The sequence below is a fragment of the Agrilus planipennis genome, unplaced genomic scaffold (assembly GCF_000699045.2).
Source record: "Agrilus planipennis isolate EAB-ADULT unplaced genomic scaffold, Apla_2.0 scaffold197, whole genome shotgun sequence".
In the NCBI taxonomy this organism is placed as follows: Eukaryota; Metazoa; Arthropoda; class Insecta; order Coleoptera; family Buprestidae; genus Agrilus; species Agrilus planipennis.
The window spans coordinates 26,303-42,719 of record NW_020438945.1 but is presented as its reverse complement, the minus strand read 5'-3'; the positions used below and the strand labels follow the sequence as shown (position 1 = coordinate 42,719).

Sequence of the window (16,417 nt, the reverse complement as noted above, 5' to 3'; positions counted from 1 at the left end):
TTCGTTTAGAAAAAAAAAACATAACTTATTATTTACTTATTTTTCGCCAAAGCACTTGCTGCGATGGCATGCGCTTTCGTGATGTCATTTTCAGGCGTGGTGCAGAAAGGGGGTCGGGGATTGGCTCTTCAAAAATTAGCATGGCTGACTGTTTTAACGAAGATGTGAAAATCCCAATAACACAGCAAGAGTGCAAAATAGAGCGCGAGTATTATTTTTAGTGCATGTTTTCATATTTTTATTTGATCGTGCAAAATATTAAGCAAGTACTACTTAAAGTAAGTGAATTTGAGGTGGGCAGGTTGTTAACTGTTAACAAACAAATATCTTCTTTGACATGGCCTTTCACCATGCATCAGTGTTTTAAGCCTTTTCATTAATTTCGCTTCAGAACATTCTTAAAATTTTCAGTCTTTACAAGTCATAGTACCCCAAAAAAATCAATTATTTGTGACAAAGGGCCATGTAACTGAACAAAAAAATAGTCTGTATTAGTACCCTACAAATTAAAAATGAAAGGTTATTTGTTTAGTTTTCCATTTTAGATAATCAAATTCACTGCACAAGTAAAATAGGGATTATAAACCAGAGTCCAACATGTGAACTTACTTCAGTAAATTAATATGAAGAAATGAAAAGTATTTATGCACAAGTGAAAAAACTGTAAAGTTAGTGATCATGTCGTTTTTTAATAATATCAAAAAAGTGCTCCATTTGGGAGGAAACGATGCGAAAAAGAAAAAAGTGTTTAATAATGTGCGAATGGAATGCGACCCCAAGGAGTACTGGGACATGATTGGGGAGCTGGGGGATGGGGCATACGGTAAAGTGTACAAGGCACAACACAAGCATACAGGGCAGCTTGCAGCTGCAAAAATGTGTCGTCTTGATGGAGAAGAGGATATGTCTGATTTTATGATTGAAATAGACATTCTATCTGAATGCAAACATCCAAATGTAGTCGAATTAATTGAAGCATTTCAGATTGAACAGCAGTTATGGATGCTTATAGAATATTGTGATGGTGGTGCTGTTGATAGTATAATGACTGAGTTAGAAAAACCGTTAAATGAACCACAAATTACTTATGTGTGCCAAAATATATGTAAAGGTCTGCAGTTTCTACACAAGTCTCATATCATTCATCGAGACCTTAAGGCTGGAAATGTACTACTGACTATGAATGGTGGGGTCAAATTAGGTGAGTAAACATCTAGCCTGCCTTTTTTTTCTGTAATAGAAGAGCATTTTGTGCAATGTAATTAATTATTCACGTTTTGCATAATTAATATAAAACTAAGAATTAATTTTTGAAGATAGGAACAACACATTTCTTGATTAAATCATACACAAAGTAATTTGTGTAATGAATATGCACTATATGCAATTGAAATTTTATAGCAGAAAAAAGACAATGATAATGTCTTTCAAGGCCTAATAAAATAGACATTACGTAAAATTGTGAGTAAATTTATGTCATCAAACAACAGTGATATAAAACAAATAAAAAGTAAAACATATGTAATTATGTATTATGAGTCATAAACAAATGTGTTAACAGTTTAAGAACTTATAAAAAAGTATTGAATTTTGTCATAAAAAATTACAACTTGTTAAAAAAGTTCATCTAAACTTTTCTTTTTATACTGCGATGAATATCTAGGTACATATATACTAGTGTTTCCGTAGGTCGCATGCTCGTACTTACACGTATCATAATATCAAATTAAAGGTCTGAGCATTCTATATTCATTAAAAAAAAAACTGCGGGACGATCGGCTACATGGCTTATGCGTGCATGACTAAAGGGCGCGCCACAAAAACGTCTACATTCGTGAATTTTTTGCACGGATATGTTTAGTATCTTAAGATTACGGTAGGAAAAGACAACACGTACGAATATTCATTCAACCCAGACAGTTGGGTGGCTTGCATACAAAGGTACGCATATTAACCGTCACGTATATGTACATGAAATAAGTGGAATCAAATAAAAGGTACATGTTTTCTATATGCTAAAAAAAGAACAAAAAATATCGAAAAAGTTTATCGTGGAACTGTTGACATGATTAAAATTGTGGATAGGTATTTGAAGTAAAATCAATGCTACTATGTAGGCGGCCCGGCCTCTCTTATTTGATTAAAATTCTCATTTCTGTAACAAGCTGAAAAATGTTAAGGCGTACCATTTTAATTCGTGTTTTATTAATAACTAATAATGTATATAGCTGTATACATATGCTATTGCGTAATAACACATTAATTTTGTTTCCCGGAAACGATTGGAAAGGAAGGAGAAACCGGAAGTGCTATTGCATTAATAAATATTAGCATTTATAATCATAGGTCATAAATTTTATAATCCAAATTAAACAGTTTTATCGTTTGATGTAAAAGCACTTTTGCCTTTTTACCATTTCTCTAAAATTTTGAATTGTCTACCTTTAATTGGACCTCAGGTGTCAAAAAAAAAATTAAAAAGTATATACTAAAAATTATATACAGCACAAACGTAGTTACAATTTAATTATAACAACTTCATAAACGATGAAATGTATTAGTTTTTGAAATAATTCGGAATTATATGCAGCTAATTGTGATAAAATGGGATGCTAGCTATGCTATTTCTTGATTAGTAAATTGTGCGTTCTTTCATTAATGAAATCGTTTTCTCAACTTGAACACACACTAGTCGTTTCAATTGATAAACAAATACAAATTTCTATGATATCTTAGGAGAAAGTTGTCAAGCTGCTTAATTTTTCTTGTAGTCGCATCCTACACGTGCCATAAACTGACACCTAACACAGAATGGTAAAAGTTCCAAATTTCTAGCACATTACCAAGTACGAAAGTAAATGAATAAAAATATTAATTAATAATTTTTATTTATTTTCCCGTGTGTTTATTTTTTGGAAATCGAATTCTAAACTACAGCTGTATGCTGGTTTTTATTAACAGCTTCCATCAATTAATAATGGCAATTAAAAAAATGTTCATATCTATCTACATGGTTCACGTATTTTTCGTTTGTTAACATTTTTGTAAAATACGTACATATTTAGTCTTGTATTGTTATTATTTATAAATTATTATTGATAATGTTTCAAGATCATTTATAATAGTCTTTCTCGTCATAAGCAATGTTTTACAAATTACTAAAAATAGATTTGTGATTAATGCTGCCGTTGTATTCTATTAGTAAGTAACTTTACGGTATTGTAATTACCTATTTAAACTAAAAGAAAAAGGCAAAAATGTGTATTATTTCGGCATAAAATAAAATAGTTTTGATAATTGGTCAATATGTGGTGGATTAATTTATTTTAAAAAGTTCCTTGAAATATGAGAAAAAGTTAGTGAATTATAAGAGTAATTCAATGTTCTTTTAAGTATTGTTATTGATTTATCTAAATATTTGAAGCATGCAATAAACATTAAATTACGCATACATTGCTCTCTAAACGTTTTTAAAATACAAGGCCGTTTCTATAATGTATCGTTTCCAATCGCAAGTGTGTACGTATTTATAAGGTTGATTATTTCTAAATTATTTGTTGGAATTTCAATGAAAGTTACAAGAGACAAGTTGTAGTAGAGAAACGAACTAGGTATAAATATTATACTTCAATTTTATCCGGCATTAATGTTGTTTCTTACGTTATTTTTCTCATACATGTAATAAGTAGGGAACGTATATAAGGTCGGTACTTAGGCCGACGACCAAAATTTTATCGGATAAGAATTATAAGTGAACAAAGGGTAGGTGTTGCTATTTGTAACGAATGCAACCCCACCTATGAAAATTACAATAATACGCCGTTTTTACCTGTTTCTATAAAAAAAAATAGCTTAGCGCCTAAGTACGCTCCTTATAATGACGTCATATGTACGAATAAGTAAGCAGGTATCAAATGTACCGTCGCATAAACCCAATTATCCGGTCAAAAGTTCGAAAACTACTGATAAGCGAGCTTTATTAAAAACTTGCCTACCCTTGTAGGACTTCGCAATCCAATTATTTTCGTAATCCTATTCCGTTCATTTAGTACAAAACCGTTTTTAATGTTCAACTACATTGTCTGTAAGAAATGCATTTTCTTTTTAATGAAACATTAGATTAGTTTTTCAATGATAAATTTTCAATTTGATTTATTCATGAAATATCAGGAGATTTTAATTAACAATTTATTACTGTTTCATTTTCATTAACCAAATTGCACTCTGATGAAACTAGTAGACACTGGATAGTGTGAACATTGCATAATGGAAACCCCGCATAATGTGAACAGAATATTAATCATGTTAGGTCACTATATCGTGAACAAACTAATCCTTCGCCGATAGAAATGAATGTCCATCATTTGGCTTAAAAATCAATATTTTGCGGTTGCTATTGGGGCATTGCTCTAGGCCTTCCATATGCTTGGGACTTCCCCAGTCGTACCTATTCGTTGAAGACATGTTTTATTCGTGCATTCATCTTAAATAGATACATATGTAAATCGTTGTTGCTTTAATTGTAGTAATCGAGACCTAATTGATATAAAAAGACTAAGAAAGCTATTATGCAAAAAATTTATAATCTCCAGAATCAAAGATTATATTTTATTACTACTTTGTATACCTTCACTCCACAAGGCTTTTTTCAATCTTGCTAGGAGAAGATAGGTATGCTACTTACTATGTGTTAGTGTTCTTGGATGTTTATTTTTATATGTTTATTATAGATTATATTTAACAAGCCGATAACGTGAGCAACTGTTCACACTATCGAGTGTCTATTGTATTTCGTACAAACGAATGCTTTTTAAAACAATAAAAACGCAGATCTTATTGATTAATGTTCAATTAGTTAAACAAACTTGAACCCCATTGTACGTTAATTAGCCAATTGATATGGTCTGTGAATCTACTATGTGCGTAAAATAGTTAAAAACGGATACAAACAAAATTTCATCGTTGATATTTCATAATTATTAAGTACACTCTTATGTAGATAATTATTACAGGTGTGTCTTGTCATAGGAAAGAATTTTTTGCCGTTATCTTTTGAGATAATAAGACATTCGCCCAAAACTATTCTCGATTACAAAATAAAACTTTACTATTTTTCGTTAAGTTAGCCAATTGTTCCCTTTTTTGCGTTTAATATTTGCAGGATAATAAGCTACTAGGATAAGTGGAAAAAGTAAATGATAATAATTAGCGTGATTAGTCATTGTCGTTATCAAGAAACTTCTGATAATTAATTCTAGACTACTATTACTGCTTTTAACAAGTGCTTTTTTAGAGTAGATAATAAAAAACATTAATTTTAGTAGAATCAGGTAATACTATACAATTTTTTTGAAGTGTATTGATAGGTTTTCAAAAAATGTAATGGTATAGGAAAAGTGTTATCAGCTACAGGTAGACTGTGAAGATTTAGTAAAAATATTAAAAAGTGCTTATATGTAAGATCGTTTAAATTTTCTAAATTACTATTATTTATGTATTTGCGAAAGATGGCAAAAAGGAGCCTTAGAATAGAGTCTGCTATTTATGTGCGCCACAGTCACATGCATATAATATATTCAGAGGTTAATCCGAGGTCAATTAAATACAATACAGTTGTATGGAAGAAATTAAAAGTCCAATTTGTCATACTTGCATTAAAATTTATTGAGAAAATAAGCTCAATAAATCACATAAAACTTCCCTTGTAATACATAATTATAAAAAATGAACCAATATTGTTTTTAGTTCCCATGCTCCCCAAAATATTGTGATTTTATAACTATAGACGCATTTAATTAATTTTCGAATGTATTACCTATTATTTGTAATTTTCCCTGTGCTATTTGAATGTTCTTACCTTGAAGTTAATAAAAATAAGCGTTAATAATAATGATAATAATAATGTAATCCTACATTGGAAAACATTTTAATCATTATCACTTTTTTACTGCTACATACCTTCTAGTGTTCAGGTATGTGTGAAATGTACACAACAAGAATTCCTTGTACAATAGAATTGGTGACAAAAACGAAAAGTCATAAGTTGATTATTAAGTAAACTAATAAATTACAAATCACATACTCCGTACCCATTATAAATTGCGAAAACCTTCTATCCGTTTGTTTTCTACAATTTTCTCATTCAAATGCGTCTACTTATGTGCATTCGAAATCTTACTAGACTTATAGGAACTGAACTCAATACATTATTTTACTCAAACGTAACAAGTTCTGGTTCAATATTAAGTGAAATTGGGTTTATAGACCTTGAACCAATATTTGCATATGGTCTACATTTAACGTAAAACATCTAAAATGTAATCAGCACATATATTCCGTTGGAATCTTATATAGGGAATATTAGTTTTCATATGTCTTTGAATATTAATAAGTGATTTATCTAAAGGAATATCGAAAAGTCTAATTAGTGAATCCTCTTTGTGTGAATACGTGGATTTTGGATTGGCATTTGAATAATCAATGAATTATTATGCAAATATTTACTATCTGTCGGAGAATTTAGAAAGTGTTTCGAGTAGAAGTCATTTGGGTAGACCGTTAAAACACCATCGTCTTCTAAAATAACATTTACCACATAATACTACAACCAAAACAGGACAGAGCTTCAGTACTTTGTATTTGAAAAGTCCTTTCAAGGTTTTCAGGGCTTGGAAGAAGCATAATTCAAGTCCTTTCGTAGTTGGGTTTGGTAAACCAAATACTTCATAAAAATGCATTGTAATTGGTAATTAAAAGTTCTTAGGGATTTGAATCTAATTTCTTTCCTAGTATGTAATTGGGACTTCAAGGGCTAAATTAAGTAAGGGCTTTGGGTTGAAAGCTCTTTTGGTAAGGACACTTTTAATTCCTTTTGGCTTTGATTATACATTGGTTACTAATAAAAACCACTGTGTATTAAAATCAATTATCCAATATCCGGCCAAATCCGTAAAAAAGTGCCGGATCCACCGAATATCTGACCCACACTGGGTTTGGGAAAACACCAAGATAAGATACTTTAATGATAAACAATAAATTGTATGAAAAATTGAAAACACATATTTCAATCAAAACCTTTAGTTAACGTGTTCATTCTTTACAGCCGATTTTGGGGTGTCTGCAAAAAATAAGTCGACCTTCCAGAAACATGACACCTTCATAGGCACCCCGTATTGGATGGCCCCGGAAGTGGTACTCTGCGAGACGTTTCGAGACAATCCGTACGATTTCAAAGTTGATATATGGTCTTTGGGTATAACGCTTATCGAGTTTGCTCAAATGGAGCCGCCAAACCACGAGATGTCGCCTATGAGGGTACTTTTAAAAATTCAAAAGTCTGACCCTCCCAAACTGGAACAGCCCTCTAAATGGTCTAAAGAATTTAACGACTTTGTTTCAAAGGCTCTAACGAAGGATCCACAAAAAAGGCCTACCTGTGAAGACCTTTTAAGACACCCATTCATTAATTGCACCATCGACTCTAAGCCCATTAGGGATCTATTGTTAGAATACAAGGCTGATATCGTGGAGGAGGAATTACTGACCGATGACGATCCAGAGGTGAGTGAAATTTTAACAACTGAAACGGTGGTGGGTTTCATTTAATAATAATTTATAAATACCACCTGCAGTTCAAGTTTTCCTTCTTTTTAATTTGTGTAGTGTTTTTCGCCTTTAAAGCACAATTATTTACTGTTGTAAATATCTTTCATGCTTAGCGTCATAGGAAGCTCCGAAAACATAAAGAAATATACCAGAGGATTGGTAAGTTCTTTTAGTACATGTTCATGTTTCGTGAATAAAAACTGCAGGTTAAAAAAAAGTTAATTAATTGTAACGCTACTACGATATTATTGTATAAACTTGATAAAATAACTTATTAGTACATACTAATACACTCATAAGTTTCATCGTTAAGGTTTAATTACTACATACTTGAAAGCAAATTGTAACAGTCCTGTCCGACTAATGGACATTCACTTTATGTTGTACTGGTAAAATTTTTACTGTCTTACTTTCATTTCGAACTTATTCTAATGCCTGCACAGATAGAACTATAAAACTGGATTCATTCTGTCTGGATAAAGTTAAACGGCGATCAAATAAATGCAAATTTATTATTAGAAAAAACTATAACTATTATGACTGACGTTCTGTATTATGCTTATTTTTGCGCATGCCGCTAAAATGGTACTGCATCTTCAATTCGCGTACTGTGTATCTAGATGACATTGTACGTATATATAATGTGATGCTTTCAATTTTGCACTTGGTTGGTCATTTTTCTGTTGTTTTGTAACAGAAATTTCACTAATTACTCGCTTCAAAGAATTGCCATGAATTATATTGCTTTTCAACACAATACTGCATAACAACAGAAATTTCCATAATACTCACTGTAGAATTTTTGTAACTGTTTTCAAGAACTACTACCATAAGGAAGATTTAATAATCTTTGCTTAATGTACTGCAATTACAAAAATTAGATTATTTGAACACAAGGTATTCCCTTGCTCAAACGTTTCATTTCAGGACAATCGAGCTTCCCAAGTTCCTCTGGATATCGAAGATGACACTACTTCTGTAAAAAGTAACGAAGTTGATTCTTCTAAACGTAAGTTAATCGAATTAATTGATTTTTGGAAGTCTTTTTAATAATTACCTATTCATGCAGCCGCGGACACAGGACAAGCTAAACGGGAAATTGAAGCAGAAAATATCGACCCGAAAAAGCTCAAAAAGGAGAACTCTACCGAATCAACTACTTCTGTTCAAAGCAGGTCTTCAGCAGAAGAAGAGAAACGATCGGTATGAAAAATTATTTCTATATAAACTACAGGAATAGCATGTATATTTCTTTGCTTATAGGCTGAAAAACGAGAACTACAAAGAAAAACGTCAAGAGACAAGGGCCCCGCTCCGTTACCACCCCTTCCACCTCCTCAAACTTCCGTCGAATTAATCAGACAAAGTAGCACTGAAAAAGAGAAAGCACCAGAAGTTCCTCCCGTTCCCGTAGTTTCGATCGCTCAAGTGCCTCCTCCTCCACCTCCACCACCTTTACCACCTGTGCCATTGCCAATTCTCCCTACGCCACCTTCGTCACCACTTACACCACCAAGTACACCTCCCTTACCACCACTTGTTCCTCCTGTTTTACCATCTGCCAAAACTTTACAGGATCAATTGAAGAAAATCCAAGAAAAGAAGACAAAACAACCAGAAGAAAACGAAAACAAAGATGCTACCAACAAGAAAATTTTGGATGGACATATTGAGGCTGTTATTACCAATAAGATTGTTCCTCATATTCCTGCAGACAAAAAAGAACTGGAAATTGACAATAAGATTCGACGAAAGTCAGTTGGCGATGATTTGGATAGGAATAAAACTGAGGAAATTGAACGAAACCGTAAAAAGTCTTTGGAAGAAGGTGTATGGGAAAAGAGGGCTCTCATTAGAGAAATACCTGGTGAATTGAATCAAACTAGTGACAGTGTAACTATCACAACACCGTCTAATGCGATAAATGTAGACAACTCTGCAGGAAGTTTAGTTGTCGTCTCCACCCCATCCGCTGACCGTGGGAAAGTTAACACGTCCACTGTAACAATTATTTCTGATCTTCCAGATCCGTCCAATAGTCTTGCCTCAAATATAAGTCAAGTAAGTAGATTAAACGATAAACAGTTTCCCCTTCAAAGATGAACACAAACTTCTTTTCGTCATAGGTTACCGTGGTGACTACTCATCCCCCTGTCATAATCGACAATATGCACAGCATTTCTCGCTTACCTAGTTCATCATCAGCGACAACTGCAGGAAGTAACGAAGTCGTTATAGTTTCAAACGAAATGAACAAAACTCACGTAAACGAATCGTCTTCTACCGATGATGAATTCTCACCATCTCTAGATTCTCTGGAATATCTCCCCCCTCTTGCGTTTCGGGACACTCGTCAGATAATGACAAATGCTAAAAAACTGGACGATAGTGAAGTGCTAATCGCCGATTCAAGCTATGTAATTAATGATTCTGGTCTGGACGTTTCGGAAGATGATGCCAATCATCCGCTACTAGATACCAGCCACGTATCTGTTGTCAAAATAGACGAAGAAAAAGTTCAGGTAAAGGACTCCGCATCGGTTGTGTATGATAGAATGCGCGGATCTACAAGTGATCTGTCTTCGGCTAGAAGTGGAAGCAGTAAAAGTGGTAGCGAGTCCGCCACATCTATAATCCTCGATGGTAAAGAGGGAAAAGTTAACGGACAAGTAATTCAATCTTTTCGAGAAAAAAAATTTTGAAAATTACTTATTTGTAATTTTTTTAGATCGTTTATTCTACAAGCCAGGATGATGTATACAAAAAGAATAAAAAGAACAATGCACTTAATGGAAAAATGTATCCCGACAGTTTCGAATCAATTCCTTGCGATTCCAGGTCGCATAGCGATAGTGGGGGCTCGGTCAGAAGTAATGATTCTTCCAGTAGACGTCCTATATCTAGTACAAGCAAGAGCATTGAACAGTCAGATGCAGAAAGCATTTCCTTGGCTAGTCACGACAGTAGAGGTAGTAGTGGGAAGGAACATAGAAATGAAAGGTAAACATTCTTACAGATACTCAAAAGAGCGTAGCGCAATTTTAATTTATTTTTTATTCAGATTGTCGGAGTCCGGAGAACAGGAAGATGATGTGGTGCTCAGAAGAAAACCACAAACAACTCGCAGCATCAAGGATGAAATGATGGCGCTTAACAACTTGAATAGAAAGACGCGAAAACGGACGCGACGTTTTGTGATAGACGGCGTAGTCATTACAACGACCACGAGTAAGGTGATTTACGGTGACGATGACAATAATACGATTAGCGACCCACATCAGTTCCGTAAATTAGAACTGCGCGAATTGAAGTACCTACAAAAACAGGAACAAAAACAGTTCCAAGACTTGTATTTGAAAGAAAATCTTGCGACGGAACAGCAGGAGAAGCGATTTGAGCAAGAACGCGTAGCTCTGGAGAAGACGTTTGAAAGTGACTTAGAAATGCTCAGTCGACAGCAAAGAATGCTTATAGAAAGAGCAGAAGCTCAATTGGACACAGATCTTCGAGCTTTATCGAAAAAAATTCGAGCTGACCAAGAAAGAGAACTTAAACAATTTCGTGAAGGTCTTAAACAAGAATTGCGATTGCTCAAGGCCGAAATCGACCGACTTCCCAAAGAGCAACGTAAACAAGAGTACAAAAGTAATTACCAATAAATCGTTAAAATTTTAAAATTTTCATTCATTTTATCTTTTAGCTCGCAAGGAAAAATTAGACGCAGAACATCTAGAACGTGAGCGCGCCTTTTTAGAAAAACTAAATGAAAACCACGAAAGTTCATTGAAGAGAATGAGCGATTCCCATCGAGAAAAGATTGCCTTAATGGAACGACAGTACCTTCAACAAAAGCAGCAACTAACCAGAACAAGAGAGGCGGCTCTGTGGGAAATCGAGGAGAAGCAAATCCATGAGAAACACCAGCTTATAAAAAGACAGCTCAAGGACATCTTCTTCCTTCAACGACATCAAATGCTTAACCGCCACGACAAGGAAATGGAACAAGTTAAAAGAAAGTCGGCCAAAAAGGAAGAAGACTTGCTTAAGAAGCAAGCAATTGAAAGAAGGGCGTTACCGAAAAGAATACGTGCCGAAATGAAAGCACGGGAGATGATGTTTAGAGAGTCGATGCGTATTTCCGTTTCTGGAGGCGTGGCAGATCCTGAAGTAGATAAGAACCGATTTAAAGAAGTAAGTGTTAAATTTATTACATATTTACACCTTCGCCTTTCTCAGGCCAGATTCTAAAATAGATATTATTTTGTTTTAGTTCCAAGAAAACGAAAAGATACGTTACCAAGCAGAACAACATCGGTTTGAACTTAAACATCAACGACAGTTAGAAGAACTTCGAGCCATGAACGAAGCAACAATTAAAGAATTGGAACAGTTGCAGAATGAAAAACGCAAAATGCTCACAGAACATGAAACCATGAAATTGAAGCAGCGCGAAGAAACATATGCACAAGAACTGCAAGAATGGAAAGCTCAATTGAAACCCAGAAAACAGGCAAGTAATGCTTTCTTTATATTACTACAGTCGATTTTCTCTAATGAAATGTTTGCTGTGGCTATCATCTATAATTACTTTTGTAAATTACGATTTTACACATACAAACGGCCTTTTTATAGAAATTAGAGGAGGAAATGTATACAGAACTAGTGTCTGCAGCATGTACTAAATATTTAATGCAAGTGGTGCCTTGGGCTGGCAGTACCTCGACAGACGACGCTCGAAGTGTCATCAGCGATTACAGTTATATCTCGCCTTTGTCTTCGATTCGTGGAAATCGGCCTGTTACTGTGGATGGCCAATTGCATTCTAAACGTCCTGGTATTACCACGAGGTCTCGTAGCTCCGAAAATCTCGCAAATAGGAAAAGTATTTCGCTAAAACGAGCCGTGGAGACTAATCCGGATTCTAACGTCTAAATCAATGTTGCTCAAAGTTGTTTTTTTCTGTTGCCTTTTAGGTTGCTTTCATTTTATCCTTTGTATTCGTTTTCTTCGTGGTTAGGTTGTCCTTTACATGTTCTTCATAGTTGATTCTATGTTTTGAACATTAACAAATTGAATTTTTATGACGTATAAAAGTGTCTTGGCAGTGTCTTGTAATTGTCTTTGTATTTTGTTGCATTTCTCCATGTTGTAAGCAAAGGCGTACTTTAGTGTGAACCCCATTAATTTTGTGTGAATATTGTACGTATATATGTTCTTAAATTCGTCGTTAAGAATTTCCGATTAGTCTTGTTCCACTCTTCTTCAAACTGAACAGGTGTGTAAATTATAATTTTAAAAATCACTCGCCCAAATTGATCTATTGGACATGTTCATTAATCCCGAAGTAGTCGGCCCAAAGATTGGTCAGACACACCCTCACTCCTTCGTATCCTGAACACCTCACATCCCTAACTATTTGCAAATGAAATCTAATTTAGGTATTCCTCTGCCCCTCTACTTTTTTTGTACTTCTAATATGTATCCAACTAACCCTTCGGATCTATCCTTCTCCATATTGACTTCCACTCTATTCTCCTATATTTTTTTTTCAATACTTCCCTATTTATAACTTTTTCAATCAATGGTATTTTCTCTATTCGCCTATAACGCTATAAAAACACATCTCAAATGCTTCTAATTATAATTGTATATTTAAATCATTTTTGTAATCGACATTTCAGAAATTGGAAGAAGCATTCCTACAACAACTGGAGGAACAAGTGAGAATTTACGGGCCAATAGGCTGCACATTGCCCGCAGATCTTCCTGAACTTAGTCACGATCCTCGGATCGGACTCGGGTCCACACGTAGTAGCTTATCTTCCATGTCGGAAGGTTAAAAGAGAAGGCTAATCTAACATTTTCAAGAGGCCTCCGTCCATTGTTATTTCGTTTTTTTTTTTGTCGTCAGACGCCCAAAAGCGCATTCAGATATTATATTAGCAGTTCGAATCAAGGGATCTGAAGTTTAGGTCAAAAATCAATACACCGGTCCGGACTTTAAATAATTGCATTGTAAATACATAAAATGTTATACATAGACTGAGTAAATAGTTACGAGATTTTTGAGATAGAGATTAAGTTACGTAGAGTTGTAAATCGTATTACACTACATTTAACGTTGTTAAAGTTGTTCTTAACGCGCAAGTACGAAAAGTGAGACGGGTTCTCAACCGGCATAAAAAATGTATTTCGTTTTGTATATTTCGATACATGTAGAAAAAGAAGAAAAGAGTGTATATTTTTCCATTATTTCGCAAAAAAGCTTACAAAAATTAAGTGCCTGCAGTAAGCATTAAAAAAGTATTTTCTTCTCATCGCTAGTATTCAAAACAGAAAAAGTAAATTTTATTTAAAACGAAAAAATAAACATAAGAATTCACAACTTCTCGAAAACATTGCCTTAATTTAATTAGGCAATTTTCAGTACACATTTAAAATTTTGGCCTAATCAATTTAATGTATGTTGCCATCATTCTGCTTTAGTTGAAGTAAAAACTCGTTATCACGAAATTAATAATCGATTTTGTTGTTACCAGTGAAATTTGACTACTTTTTATACGTTGACTTTTTTTGATGCAAAAATAAAAATTAGATTGTTTGGGGGATACATAATGTTTATTTTTTAACGTGTTTGTCGAATATAGATATTTTTGTTTTGAAGATAACAAAATGTGATGTACTACTACTTATTACGTATGATTTACTAAAATTATGTAATATAATTATTCCAATCGTGTTTTGCCTTATGTTTATTTCATTTTCTTTTAAGAATTCGACGTTTAAGTGAATAAACAAAATTTCTGTTTCGAAAGGAAATATTGTAATTGGTTGATGTAAATTCTTAAATTTTTTGATATTACGTTTAATTATTAACACGATTTTCTCTAGCAGCAGCAAATAACTCTAAAATCAATATTATGATTATTCCTAATGGTTTAATTTTGTTTGTAAAACTTGCATCAAAAATTATATGTATGATTAGCAAAGAAACAATAATAAATCAAATCTCTTTTGTGCTGCTGCATTACCATTATTTTTACTAGACCGATTGTGTAAAGTCATGTATTATATTTTTCTGTTATATATTGCTGATAATTATTTCAAATACATTTTATAAAAGTAAAGGTTGTCTTTTATATTCTCTTTATAAATGTAAGAGTGTTTTATATCTTCTTCAGTTATTTATAGTTGATATGAATAATTAATCGATACTAAAAAAAAACTTCATTAATTCCCATTGAATAAATATTTGATTTAAACAATCGAAAAAATTAAAACATGATCAGTTATCTGGTTTTATCAATATTCAAAAAGAAATAAATTGTGGGGTCAGACGGTTGAGCTTTTTAGTCAAAAATCACATATATTACAATCAACATTACATTATAGAAAATTAATATTATGTCTATTATACAACTTACGAAATTATTAATACAATTTGAACTTAATTAAAAATCGGCGGTTTCAATGTCTTTTTACTTCCGTTTATATTCAATAAAGTTTTGCAATTCAAATAAATATATTAGATAATTAGTCTAACCTGAAAGATCACTATGATCGAATAAGGTTTGGTCATAAAGTGCTGCCTGTACCATCCTCCCACCGAAATATCTCCCATTTAAGGCATCTCTGGCTTTTTCAGCTTCTGAAACAATATTTTTCAAAAATAATAGAGGAATAAATCCTTCAAAACTGTTTACTTAGTTTGTATTTATATTAATAATTTTGCAGAGTACCAGATAAAAATGAAATTGATACACTTACCACCGGTTTGCGAAAACTCTACGAAGATTTTCACTATGATGTCGGTGTTATCGTCCTCGGACTGTTTCTCGTTGTAAATGATAACCCGTTCGACAATCCCGAATTTGGAACACTCCTCTTGTATTTCGTCCTGTAACGTTTCGTCCACGTCCTCCGGCCCGACCATATTCCTCAATATGACGACCCTAGAGTCCACCTTACGCATCAACTTCTGCATAACCAGATGCCGCGCATTCTGACCCTTAATCGACATGTTCTCCTGCTGTTGCAATGTTTGAGGTTCGTTCTGATCGAGGAGCTTCTTCTGTAGCTCTTCTTGTTGCTTAAGCTGCGCCTCTTGGGCTTTCTTCATTGCCTCTTGTTGCTGTTGTCCGGTCGTAGAAACGGGGGGTTTAATCACGACTGAAGGCGGCGCGATCGTCGGTACGGTAGTTATGATTGGCGCGACGATCGGCACCTGCGCAACAGTTTGCGCAGGTGGCAATTGCGGAATGGCCAGACCGGGGGGCGGCAGCACGCCTGCCGGCACAGCGGTCGGTATTACGGTCGGAGCGGCAAGCGTCGGTTGTACAACGGGTATCGTGGGGGTGACGATCGGGATAGTTGGCGGAGTCAAAACTGGAATCGAAGTCGTCTGGTTGAGCTTAGAAAGACCGAGGGCGACTGCGTTACTCGCGACCGCGTCCATCGCCTGGATTTTGGCGGTGGCGGCCGCGGCTGCCACCGCGGCCGCGGTCGGCATCACGCTCGATCCCGACGACGGTCCCATAAGGGCGTTGGGAGGCGTGATAGCCCGACCGACGCGCAAAAATTGCCCACCCAAGTCGAACAAGTTCATACTCGCTATTGCCTCGTTCGCTGCTTGAGCTGATTGATATTCGATGAAACCATAACCTTTGTGTCTATGTGCCGAACTGCCCTGAGCCAACTTGCAATAAATTATTGGACCGAACGCTTCAAAAACGCTGAAAAAAAAACAAATTACTTACATACACATCTAAGATATAATAAATTTTACAAGCGGGATAAAATAAAACTAGGCATC

At 34.4% G+C, this 16,417-nt stretch overlaps 2 protein-coding genes across 12 annotated transcripts in view; one reads left to right on the top strand and one right to left on the bottom strand.

The window, feature by feature from the left end:
• The first annotated feature begins 89 nt into the window (after positions 1–89).
• LOC108738784 (serine/threonine-protein kinase 10) overlaps positions 90–16,417 on the top strand; it is a 27,999-nt gene continuing 11,671 nt past the window's right edge. For 2 of the 5 annotated variants that reach the window (XR_003231144.1, XM_025974654.1), the window contains exons 1-12: positions 90–278; positions 546–1,201; positions 7,103–7,560; positions 8,533–8,614; positions 8,675–8,808; positions 8,869–9,666; positions 9,732–10,274; positions 10,334–10,605; positions 10,667–11,250; positions 11,306–11,796; positions 11,876–12,115; positions 12,238–12,439. Coding sequence is in view for 2 of the 5 variants with exons in the window: in XM_025974654.1 (XP_025830439.1) it covers positions 679–1,201; positions 7,103–7,560; positions 8,533–8,614; positions 8,675–8,808; positions 8,869–9,666; positions 9,732–10,274; positions 10,334–10,605; positions 10,667–11,250; positions 11,306–11,796; positions 11,876–12,115; positions 12,238–12,439 (4,327 nt within the window). In the remaining 3 variants the exon portion in view is untranslated. Of the gene's footprint in view, positions 279–532; positions 1,202–7,102; positions 7,561–8,532; positions 8,615–8,674; positions 8,809–8,868; positions 9,667–9,731; positions 10,275–10,333; positions 10,606–10,666; positions 11,251–11,305; positions 11,797–11,875; positions 12,116–12,237; positions 12,881–13,286; positions 14,733–16,417 lie in introns of those variants that run through there. The other 3 variants (XR_001938035.2, XR_001938036.2, XM_018472364.1) reach the window with 3 other exon arrangements.
• LOC108738785 (poly(U)-binding-splicing factor half pint) overlaps positions 14,941–16,417 on the bottom strand; it is a 5,905-nt gene continuing 4,428 nt past the window's right edge. For all 7 annotated transcript variants that reach the window (XM_018472366.2, XM_018472368.2, XM_018472371.2 and 4 more), the window contains 2 exons: positions 15,373–16,337; positions 14,941–15,253 (listed from right to left, as the gene is read on the bottom strand). In XM_018472366.2, the coding sequence (XP_018327868.1) occupies positions 15,144–15,253; positions 15,373–16,337 (1,075 nt within the window). In that variant the 3' untranslated portion in view covers positions 14,941–15,143. The remainder of the gene's footprint in view (positions 15,254–15,372; positions 16,338–16,417) is intronic.